This window comes from Meleagris gallopavo, chromosome 1 (genome assembly GCF_905368555.1).
Source record: "Meleagris gallopavo chromosome 1, MGAL_WU_HG_1.1, whole genome shotgun sequence".
Lineage (NCBI taxonomy): Eukaryota > Metazoa > Chordata > Aves > Galliformes > Phasianidae > Meleagris > Meleagris gallopavo.
Genome location: NC_139404.1, coordinates 24,920,580 through 24,933,316, shown reverse-complemented (window position 1 = coordinate 24,933,316; position 12,737 = coordinate 24,920,580). Strand labels below are relative to the sequence as shown.

Here is a 12,737-nt window from a genome sequence, read left to right as displayed (position 1 = left end):
GAGAACTGTTCATGTAATCTGAAAGGACTCAGGGCACATGCTCTGCAACTAAAGTCTCTATGAAAGTGAAGACAATAACCTCTTGCCCACAGTGAATAAAAGGTGAATCCTATCACATTTTCATAGAAATAAAAAATGCCCAATTCCCCATTCTTTTTGCTAGCTTTGCCCTACCGCATTTTCATGTTCTCCTCCAAGGGCCAGCAGCTTGGTCACGGGACTCTCTGGTGTACCAATATCACTGACTGGAGGCATGTGTCCGTTCCTTAAAATAGAGGTCACTCCTGTGGGCTGAACTGTGTGGGAGTGGGACAGGGAGAGAGTCTGGCTGGACAGTTTTGTGTCAAGGGTCAAGTACTGCTTCACCTGGTGCCGCTGACTTTGCTGGATATGGTATCTAGACTGATTTTCCAAGTGTGTTTGTACCTGGGAAGAAAGAGAAAGAATTGCTAAAGTTTCAAGAATTTGCCAGTGTGACGACTTAGAAAACTTCAAGACAGTAGAATCAGTTTTTATATCACTGGATTAAATCTTTTTTTTTTTTTTTTTTTAATTTTGTACCCTTACACATTTCTTTCTTAGTGCTATCTTGCCCAAGCATATCAGAATAGATCCTATGAATAATTATCGAATAATAGAATAGAAAAGGATAATTCAGTTGTAAGGACCGGCAAAGAACATCAAGTCCAACTGTTTGATCATAAACCCTGAGAAATGACGAGAAGTGTGCTACTCATTTTTCTTTTCCCATCCAAAATTGTTCTTTGTTGGAATCTCTGATCACTGCAGTCAAATCTACAAGCGTACATACATACCCTAAATTTACTATGACAATGCAACTTGTGTACTTAAACAATAAATAAATATATAAAGAAAAACATAAAACAAGCACCTTCAAGATCAATAGCATTCATTTATATCTAAATTCACATCAGACTCACCTTGTACGCACAGTCAGTTAAATAAGGCATTGTTGCCCTTTCACAAAAATAAAAATAAAAATAAAAATAAAAATAATAAATAATAAAAATAAAAATAAAAATAAATAAATAAATGCACAGTATAAGCTATAGTCCTAGATGACCATCCACTATTTTCAAACCACAGTTTTCATGAAGTGCCTCTTGAGGACAGATCACTTTTTGAGTTGGTATGACATTATAAACCAAGCGGTCATGCCAAATTGAGTCAGACTTTGGGCTGTCCTTTGATTACAAAGATTGACAATTACTTCTTCAAATAGTTCTCATCTCAGATCAGTGTCACATTCCTGCAATTTAACTATTGGAGGAGCGCTGCATACACAAACCCCAGTCATTTCAGCCATAGCTTTCTCCTTTAGCTATGGAATGACTGGTCACAGATTTGTTGTAACAAATTTTTCTTAAATGGCCTCTGTGTGAGCATGGTTAATATTTGTTAAATAATAGCATTACTTCCTCTGCAGCCTCTTTTAAAAAAAAAAAAAAATCTGTCAATTAAACAAACTTCTTTTTAATCCCCCTAACAAACATAAGCAGAGATAAATAGCCCACAAGAGGGGTTTGCATTTAAATTAACTATATTTCTTTACATTACAGAAGTTACTTTATTTTTTAAATGTGTTACGGTGGCGTGTCTAAAATTATATTATGTTTCTTTAATTTTCTAGTCATATAAAAAGTTTAAGCCGCACAGTAATGAATATAATATTATTTTGATGCAAGTCTTAAAGTCATAATATTCCACTAAAATAGTGATATAAAATATTAAACACATTGTTTAGATTGTACCCTGTTTCATGTTAGGAAGGTATGCACTCCTTGTAAGAAAAAACTAAATTTGCATTTTGGATTTACTCAGATTATAATATTATTTGTTTTAAGCGAGACCTTTGTCTCACTTAGTGTCTACAACACTAGTTCTAGAAAGTGTATAATGTAGTGTTAATTTGAGCTCTGATTTATCATTATTTAGAAAGAATGATAGCTTCTTCAGCTTCAATAAGGCTTATGCTCATACTGAAAGTTAAACAATCAGGCTGCTTCCTAAATTAGAAAACAGAAAGGAAATCTACTGCATATCAGTTTAACAAAAGTATTTGTTTGAGGTGCTGAAAGAAAGAATATATGTCCCATTGTATAGAAGGAATTTGCTGTAAACCTTTGTTTTCTGTTGCTGTTTCAGAAGAACCCACAGATACTTCTTGTTTGCACTGAATTCCAAAATCACAGAACACACCTATAATCTAGACCTTCCCTGCCCAAACTGATGAAGATCTCTTTCCAGCAATGAAGAACACTTCAGTCAACAGCTTTGAAAGCGCAGTTTCTTTGGATGGTACAAATGGGATAGGACCAAAGCACAGACTACAAATACAATTATTGCATTTTATCCTATCTGCTTTTTTTCTTCAGTGAGCAATGAATTTTTCTTAAAATTCATTTTTTGTTTTCTTAAAATTTGTGCAGGTCTACCTGAAGCAAGAAATCTAGAATATTGGATATCTTCAAATTAAATGAGAAACATAAGAAATTTGCAATATCTTAAGTCTATATTACTTTGTTTAAAAATTTGGGAATTTATTTTGTTTAAGTTTTGCATATGGACAGAAATTTAAACAGAAACTTATTTAAGCCACAAGGACATTGCTGAAAAGTGGCTTGCTTTTTACTTTCTCTGGCCTGCAGATTGCTGGTGCCAGACTGAAAGTATGTGCAGTCACATTACCTGGTGAGTCATTATAGAGCTGTCCCACCAATTCCATGTTCTCTGAGAAAGAATGCAAGTAAAAAAATCAAGAAAAAAATCAAGATTATTAACAGCATTTCTCTTATGTGACATTCTTTCAGTGCTTAGATCTTATCAGTAGTGTCTTCAACTTTCACAAACAAGAAAAAAATTTAAACTCCACTGATGGGATCTCTTGGTATGGTTTCGCAATGCCCTTTACGATGCAAAATGAAGTCATTTTAACGCAGCACCATTGGGGTTAAAAAGCGATCTAGGCCTAGATTTTCAGAAAGTACTTAAAGTTGCAATCCCTAATCATCTTTTTTTATCTAAATAACTCTGAGAAGTCAATGTCAATAATAATAAATCAAGACCTTTTGAAAGTCAAATCACTGTATAAAGGCAAAGCAGAACTGAACTCCTATTTTTACAGTCGTATTTCTGATGTATAATAAATGGGGAGAAAAAGTCAAGTTATTCTAAAGGAATGTTAAGAATGCAAAGTCAAGCTCTCTGAAAATTAGAAATGACAGTTCCTGCCCATACAACATGTGTGAAATGGGAGAGGAAACTCAAAACTTAATCATTCCGTGAAACCTGTCAATTATCAAGTATGATCAGGTATTGTGTGCTGGAGAATTTTTATTATCTTATTCAGTAATATTAAGCTCAGTCTAGGTTTTCTGAATGCTTTAAATTAAATACATATTTAAAAATAACTTTTACCATAATTACAAGCAATAAACTTTGTATTGATTTTGAGCTTTCTTTTAATGATTTTAAAGGAGTGGTTAAGAATTGGCATAGGTTGCCTGGAGTGGCTGTGAGATCTCCATCCTTGGGGATTTTCAAAATTTGTCTGGACAAGACCCTGATCTTCTGAGGAAGAAAGTAAATCTAGATAGGTAAATTTGAATTGGTAGAATTTAAATATTTATGTTAGAGGATCAGTAAAATAAATACGAAAAGCATGATAACCTAAATATCACTCCCACGTGTAAGTAGTCCTACAAGACAAAAAAGACCAGGTATACATGCTCTAAACTGCTTCGAGGCATTGAACTTATCTTACATCCACCAAATAAAGTTTCTGTTTATCTGACAAGTGAGAAAAGTAGCTATTAGGGCAAAAGCATCCCCCTATTTTGCCCAATAATCCCAGCACAGTATCCTCAGCTTTGTTGGAAATTCCAGAAGAAATTTTCTAATTCCTTCTCTCTTGAAGATTTCCTATAGTAAGTAATAACATTTTGTCAGAGAACACATGATTTTTTAAGGTAGGGGACTCTCCAGTCCTCCCATATTTAAAATTGTTAAAAATTTTTTGGATCTCAGATATGCAGCATTTATTTTGACACTTTCTTTATTGCAACAACAATATAATCTCAATATAGAGGATTTTTGTTTGTTTGTTTCTTTTCTTTCCTTATATAATGAATACTTAATCATTTATTTAAAGCAAAACAGCTTAAAGGAAGACCTCAAGATGTTTTTCAGGACAGATAATCAATAAGACCAATGGCTCTGTGCAAACTGGGTTCTCGTTCCTGACACAAAATGAGCAGTTCTCAGTAGACTATTTGCTACTAATCATCTCTATGTCTTCCTAATTAGTGTGAAATAGATTACCTTGCTTCTTGATATGCCTGATTTTGGGAGAACCTAAGCAGAAATAGGGACCCAGTGACCAGCTGAAGAACCAGATAGATTCTGACTGCAGGGAGAGAAGAGCCTCAGACACAGCCCAGGACAGAGCTGTCCTGTTGGAACACCTGCTTAGTTCTCAGCAAAGTTAGTGGCCTGAACCTTCCTGTCAGGTGCTCCTGAAGTTATATTGACTATTGTGTGCACATAGGCGACAAATCTATGCAGATAAGTGATGGTTGTCCTCTCAGACATTTTCTCCTAGTGGATGTGGCTGCACACTTTAAATGGCAATTATTTCAGTTTATTTGAGGAGTGAAGGACAGCACGAAATTCAGCAGTAAAGTGCCTCTCTCTGAGGCACTACTTTTGTCTCTTATCTGACTTTCCTAATTACTGTGAAATTAAGACCTCTTCAGAACAAGTAACACGAAGCATTCAGGGACCCAAAGCATCCAGTCCTAATTCGAATATTATAGTTAGACTAGAACAAAGCTAGAACAGAAATGAACACTTTGAGATAGCTTTTGTAATCAAGAACAAATCTCAGTGCACATGTAAACTAATGTCCCTGTTTCTCATAAGCCAATTCTGAGAACAGGAACATAACTGCCTTTCAGAATTAGAGACATAGAGTCAAACTTCTTCATTTGCACTTTCTAATCTGAGCACACAGCCTTGTGTTGTAAAACTGTGGTAGTGTTTTGTAATATCTTTTCCCACACTCACATTACTCTTTCTTTCATTTCTAAAAATTCCACAGTGGCATGACTAGGTCTTCAGTATATTTACATCAATTATTTTACTTCCACATTTGTGATGAGATTTTTCCATCAGTAAAAAAATAGTATGCCAAAAGTAAGAAAAGGTCAAATTTAGGAGACCTAAATAAAGCATGAATCATGCCAACGATATTCCAGTATGTAGCAGTGCCACGTACCATACTGGTATTCCACCTTGGGCAAGCAGATGATACATTAAGTCACAGTGTGCTAGCCCAACATCAGTCCTGGGAAAAATAAAGGGAAAACTGAAAAGATATTCAATTAATAAATTATTAAAGAATAGGAATATAATTAATGCTAGTCAACATAGCTCTGTGGAAAATAAGCCTTGTCAAACAAATCCTCTTCTGTTCTTTGATGAGATTTCAAGTTAGGTTGCCAAAGATAACGATGTAGGTACACTTGGATTTCTGTGTGCCTTTTGACGTAGTATCATTCAATATTCTAATTAATAATATAGCACTACACAATATCAACAAAGTTTATTTTAACTGGATTAACAGTTGGTTAACGAATATGCATAATAAAGCAATCAGCAAAGGGTTGGCATCAGAAAAAGGGATCTCTTCACAGTGTTGTACTATTCAACATTTCTGTCAGTATTAATACAGCTAGTAACCTGTTTGAAACAAAATGTGTTCCAAGTCAGTGAAATATGCATATTCCGGAATATATATATAAATATATATAGGATAAAACAGTGGAGAAAACTGCATGGAAAATACTCTGAAAGCAATGAATCTGGGTAGCAACAAACCAGCAGCTTAGCAGGAGTGCCCAGATGATACTAAAGCAGGACAGAGAATTTGGTGTCAAAAAGTAGCGAATAGGAGCCCATCTGTACTCTGCTCTTATTACAGCTCAGAATTAATTAAGTATGGAACCTGCAAATACATCTACCCTGATAATGTTCAAAACATAGCTGAAAATTTGAAAGAATCCAGAATGGAGCTACAGAAGCAATTGAGGAATAAGCGAAGTGTGTCTCAACAAGTGGTTAAAGAATCTGCACTACATTCCTGCTGTCAAACTAAAATTTGTGAAATTAGTGTGGGATGATGAACCTGAGACGGGTTTTAAACTAACTCAAAGTCTGGAAAAAGTCACTGGCCACAGGCTGATGTTAAGCAAGGTTATATTGGAAATTAAATTAATAGACAGTGAAATATTCAAAAGGAAATACTCTAAATTTTGTTTTCTTCAAACTAAGTCTCAGTGACCTCATGGAAGAAATGTGTTATCCAAATCCAAGATATATTTTTATCAAATACATTATTGGACTCAAATTTGAGTACTAGGTTAATAACTGAATAGAACACAATAGCCTGTGATTTTCTAGGAATTAAAATGAGCAGTCTAATAACTCTCTGTTTGTTTAAATTTTATGGACCTTTGGGTTTGAGAACTAGTTATTATAATATCAACTTGATGAAAATTCACTCTGAATTTAATAAATGTTTAAATGTCTGTTACAAAATAATATGTTTAAATAAAGTCAAAATATGCTGGACAGAACAGTAGACTTCATTTATGCTGGATGTTAATTTGTTCCAGTGTTTTTAACTGCTCTTGAAGTAAAATTTGTCTCACTGATCATATCATTTATCATGTCCTGAACACAATATCTCTCTGAAATTGTTTGAGTTATGGCACTTCATGTTCTTTTCAGTCACTGTACCAGAACATAAGCATCTAATTATGAACTCTTTAATTATTAAAATGCTCTGCAAGTACTCAAAAAGTCTAATTCCATTTTAAGATAAGAAAAACAGCCATAACACAGACGTTTCTGATGACTTTCAAATGAATTTTTAGAGTTAGAAGTCCGCAGTTATAGTGATTAAATAATCCTTTATCCTTTTTAACTTCTGTTACAAACGAACGTCTACTGTTTGTTTGTCCTGCTCTATTAGACTTTTTGAGAAAAGCATGTTTGTGAAATTATTTCCTAACAAAATGAAATTTCAACATAGCAATTATACGCTTCTGTTCTATCTTGAAAACTATCACCAAATAATGTAGCTGCTCACTTTAATGTTTTGTATATAAAAGCATGTGTGATTATGTCAATTAATTACTTAAGCTAAACACTGTAATTAATTTTTTAATGTGAATATTTTTCTTATTGGAACTTTGATCTGACTAGAGAAGACCTCCATTAATATGCATGAAGAGAGAATACAAAGCAAAAGACATCCAGTCTGGCAATTCAGAGCTGTGTGTTTAGTTGATGCCTTACAGTAGCTTTCAAGTTAAAAAAAAAAAAATCTCATGTGACTCTAATGCACTATTTTTCATCTTGTTTAACCTTTGACATCATATTCATCAGGAACTTATGAATGTTCTTTCAAGGGTGAAGAGACTGAAGAAGAAACATTGAAAAGTTCTTTGACAAAGACCTTGTCTTCAACAATGACTACTGTTTCTGTGATTTAGCGTATCTATGTCCAAAAATAGCAGATAATTATAAACGTAGGGTAACATGGGAGTATTATCTTTCTCACTGCCAATCATTATGAAAACCAAGATATTTTCTGTTATATCTATACTAAAAAATGTCAAAACATATTAATTTCACAGTTCTATTCTCAGACAGTTACATATATGTACATTTTCAATTATTACAATACTATAGAAAAATACTATAAATACTTTTCTTTTTTTTTTTTTTATTTAAAAGTTGCTATTTTGTAATATGCACATCAGTGAAAGGGATCATCGGCACAAAACATGGTACCACAGTAGAGCATCCAGTTGTAAGATATGAGCATAGGAAAGAGTCCTTGTTATTTGAAGGTAAATTTAGGAATACGATTAATTGTGAGGCTCACCCTTGTTTAAGTCACAGTAACTTCAAGTGTACTGTGAAAAAACAAAGCCTAGTTTTTCCCTGTATAAGGTCAGACATGTACGCAGTAAAGTACGTGCTCAAGCTCAAAAGGATCTAACAGTTATTTGCATTTTGGACAAGTCCTCCTCCTTTTGGAACTGGTCTTTTTTATAATTGAAATTATAAAAAATGAAATTATCAAAAAATGAAGGAAGCCCTTTAAATAGGGTATATTCAGAAAACAATGTCTAATTCCAATCACAATTCTAATAAAAAATGGGGCGAGATTCTCTGTTTTGTACAATTTACTGCAACAAACTTGTCTTCTTACATAACGTTCAAGTCCATTGTTTTACTACAGTTGGAAAAACAGAAGCAGGGATGGGAGAATAATACTTAAATTACACAATGCATTTGCAACAGAAGAGGAAAAAAGAATGCAGGATGTCATTCTGCAGTGTGCTGTGTGATTGACCTGTCTTTCCAAGAACAGCTCTGTCAGCTTTTAGAAAGTTTTATGAGACAGGTTTCCATAGGGCTCTGCTGATATCAAGCATCTTGCAATATCAGAAGCTGAAAATAGGATGTGTTCTTAACAAAGTGTTTACAGTAGAAATACTGACTTTGAAGATGAGAAGTGCATAAGTAGATCCAAAGGCAAGCAAAGAAAAAAAAAAATGATCAGTGATTGAAAGGAGGGGGAGTATTTACTTGTAGAAGAGAAGGCTGTGAGGGAACTTAATAAGCGTCCTTCAATCTTCAAAGGACAGTGGCCAGGCAACAGATTTCTATAAGAAGTGAATAGGCCAAACAGTAATATGGTATTAAGTGGCAATAAAAGTGAGTCTGGCTAAATACCAAGAACAGAGTTCTCAGAGTAAGAACAGTGAAACGTTGGCAGAAGAAGGGAGAAAGTCCAAAAATCAAAAGCCTTTAAATTGAGACAAGCATACTAGGAATTACAGGAGTGTTCAAAAGTGGTGAACGTTCCTGAATCCACTTCAGCCTTACATTTTCAAGCAAATCCACTCTGCCACCAGAGCAAATACAGTGAGACTTGGCCAAACATGCACCAAAAAAAAGTTGTGCTGTTCAGCAAATTAACAGTTCTAAGAAATAAACAAAAGTAATGTGGGGGGCAAAAGAACTGCAAAAATGACTTTGGAGAAACCAGGATTGGCTGAGAAAACTCTCTGAACAGTATAAACAGTAGAAGAGAATATCTTCTCTGGAGGGAGAGGCAGCAGAGCTCTCATGGTTATAGCTGCTGGGGGCTAGATCATACAGCTACCCATTTCCTGACAAATCCCTTTGCAGATGCAATGATTTTGATAGCATTTCCCCATTGTGGTATTCTCTAACACTCACAGAGCACTGATGGAGCTTAGTCCTTTCAGGTCCGTTCTGTGCTAACCTCCTTGTGCAATCAGAAATGAGTTGGGGGAAGCCAACTACCTGCACTGAGCATCTACAGAGACATTATCAAAGCAAGCACTTCCATTTGCGCTGGTATACCTGAGACACTCTTGGCTTCTTAATTGAACTCCTGCAGTTCAGATACACATACCTCTCGTGGCTCCTTATCCATCACCAGCTTGACTTCTGAAGAAAGGATCCCTAAGGTCTTAAGGCCAGCTTGTCATGTTTTAAAATAACAATGAATCTCCATGACTTTGTGGTCTTCACTGGCAGAAAAGACTCAAGATTTTAACATTGTGGTATAAAAACAGCCTATAAAGTTAAGAAAAGCAAACTACAGGAAGTATTTTTTACAAAACTATCCCTTTGATTTAGTTAGAATTTAAGCTGGAAATCTAAACTGCGAATAAAACCAAGCACTGCAGTTAATAGGCCACACAAGAATAACAATGGATCACAATCAAATTACGAAACTCTGGCTAATATCCTTACTTTGACTCTGCAGTGACCCTGTCCGTGTTCTCATTGATTCATGACATCTGTGAATATAATAAACCTGTACTGTTCCAGTTCCTCTTTATTGTTGATTTTATTAAAGAACAGTGAATGTGACTCTTGCTCTTCAAGGATGGAAAGAAACTTTTTGCACAACTATCTGTGTTTAAAGAACTGGTTCCTGAGGCCCTTACTTAACTATTTGCCTCTGTTTCCAGATGTTATTCTAATTAGGTCAGCCAATAAGATGCTATTAAATGAAAAAAAAGGCTGTTGGACAAGCATTCTAGGAAAATCAGTTTTGAATACAAAAAGGATAATCTGTTTTTTAGTTTAAAAATCTCTGCTAATGAGTGCAGTTTGTTCGGTCCATCCAAATAAACAAAGCAGAAACATTAGAAATTCTTCTGTGTATGTCAGTTGCGACAACGACCACAGATCCATAGAAATTACAGTCCTTGCAGTATGGTAAATGCATAACTAAAATGATGCATCTAATTCAAAGATTCAATATTTTCTGGCAAATACCATGTCAAAACCAAATCTACTCCATATAACACTGAATGATACAGGAATTGGGAATAATGATAATACTTACAATCATAACAGTTTATATTTTTATGTCAGCATTTTTTAACTGGAGATAAAAGCATTAAGAAAAGACAAAAAAAGTCTATATTTTTAATATATATATTTATTGTGCTTTGATATCCATAGATGAGATATAGGAAATGGGTCTAACTTTGCAGAGAACCAGCACATGCATACCTTACCTTATCAATAGATAAGAAAGTCAGGTGCTGGAAATTTGAATAGGATAAAGCAAAACAAAAAGAAGAAAAAAAAAAAAAAAAAAAGAAAGATGATTGGATTGGTGTGGCAGCTAATTTAATTCTTTCCTTTAAAGGTTTAATGGATTAATTTCAAAAGACAATGGATCTTTCTTTGATTTTGAATTGTTTTCATGTGACCACAGCCATCCTCTTCTTCATTATGTCTCACTTAGAAGGCTAGGAGAACTCAGAGGTAAGTCAGCCTCCAGAAGTAGGAAGAAGGATCATGAAGTAGCACATTACTCAGTGTTTGTTGCACTATTTTCTGACTCCACAGGAGAGCAGATTTTGTGACATTTGAGATTAAATGATAGCAGTAATATACCTCTTGTTTAGATACAGAGATGGCAAAACAGTTACAGAAGTTAGACCTTTTGAAAACTGTCTGTTTCTGGCTTGTAAACATGAGGACATCAATTATGAGAAAAAGTGTTGATGTGAAAACAAAAAAGAGGGGAAAATAGTATTTTAGTATTTGAATATACTTATATTTCTGTGGAAGGAGTATGGTTTTTGTCATTGCTTCTTAATTTCTGTCAGTAAGGCAGATCTGTACACGGATAATGTTTTTAATACTCTTTCAAAGAAGTTTTTCATTCCTTGGCAGCACAAGCTAAAGAAGAAAGTAACAAACTGAAAACACTAAGTCTGATTCTGGCCAGTTATTTTTCTTCAAAAATAAAGTACAAAATGCAGTCATTTTGGATAAAAACTTCATTTTTGCCTATTTCTAATTTAAAAGATTCATGCCAGGGAGACTACATATATTTCTCCTCCATAAATGGAATCCATTGGTTGAAAAGCGCATTCACTTTGTTAAAAAGTGGGTGATAATTTCACCACCAGATGATTGCACTGCTTATTACTAACCCCATTTTTTTGTTTCAGTCCTACCTCAGTGTAAAAAGAAGCTGTTCCCCAACTCATACATTGCAAGAATGGTGCAGAAAGGAGAAATCAAAGTTGGTGGCATAAGGCAGTTTGGTGAGGTAGATTCAGAGAATCACGGAATCATCTAGGTTGGGAAAGATCTTCAAGATCATCAAGTCACATTATGGAGGACAATCTATTGGTTGAGATATTTTTGAATGCAACATTTAACTCCGTGAAGATTTCAGTTTCAATAAAGATGCAAACAAAATGATCCTCGGTCTAAGAAATCTGCTTTCCAGTACTTTTCTCTGTCTCTGAATGATAAAGGGCAACCATTTGAATCCTAGGATCAGCTTCACAATGTGGTGTTTTTTGTCTTTTTGTTTTGTTTTGTTTTGTGAAATCAGAGCAGAACATAATTCTGAGCCAGCCTAGGATCTGAGTGCAAAATTTGCTGTCACAGAAGAAGAGTAGTTGGCAGTAGTAGGTGACATTTCCATGAAGACAATAACAGGACATCAAGGACAGCCATACAAGAAAAAAAGTGAAAACAAATATTTCACATAAATTGCTAAGCGGTTCTTTTAAACCCACCTGCTCCATTTTGTGTTAAAATATGCTTTATGGCTGCAATGGCAATGTGTCTGACCATGGTCATGCTTCAGCATGCTGTTACATATCATTCATGGGAATAGCACACATTGCTGTCAACACTTGAATGCTAACTAAAAATCATTATATTCTTTTGCCAATGCATTTCCACTTAGAGTATTAACAGTGCATTTACAGTACAGTAATTTTTGCCTTGAATTTTTTTAATAATTTCACAAGATTTGCATTTGTCATTTAAAAAAAAAAAAAAAAAAAAAGAGAGAGAATTATATAAAAATCCTAGAAATTAGTGGGAAAGGAACCCTAGTGTGACCAGGAGTTACAATGAATATAATTTGACTTTTTAAAAATGTATAATTCATTTGGGTGAGTCTTTTCCGAATTGGAGTTTTTTATTTTGAAACTGAAAGTATACTTTTCGGTCTGACACTGATGAATATCTAAGAGGATGCCAAGAGTTCATTCAGAGAACATTTAGAGAGTGCAAAGCCCCAAATACTTTTTTTTTTTTTGCTGTACTCCACAGCTGACTGG

The 12,737-nt window shown here is 34.5% G+C and overlaps 1 protein-coding gene across 6 annotated transcripts in view; it reads right to left on the bottom strand.

Moving 5' to 3' along the window:
* The window catches only part of TFEC (transcription factor EC), a 92,050-nt gene that overhangs the window by 37,513 nt on the left and 41,800 nt on the right, over positions 1 to 12,737 (bottom strand). For all 6 annotated transcript variants that reach the window (XM_085219169.1, XM_031553244.2, XM_031553243.2 and 3 more), the window contains exon 2: positions 175 to 426. In XM_085219169.1, the coding sequence (XP_085075295.1) occupies positions 175 to 426 (252 nt within the window). The remainder of the gene's footprint in view (positions 1 to 174; positions 427 to 12,737) is intronic.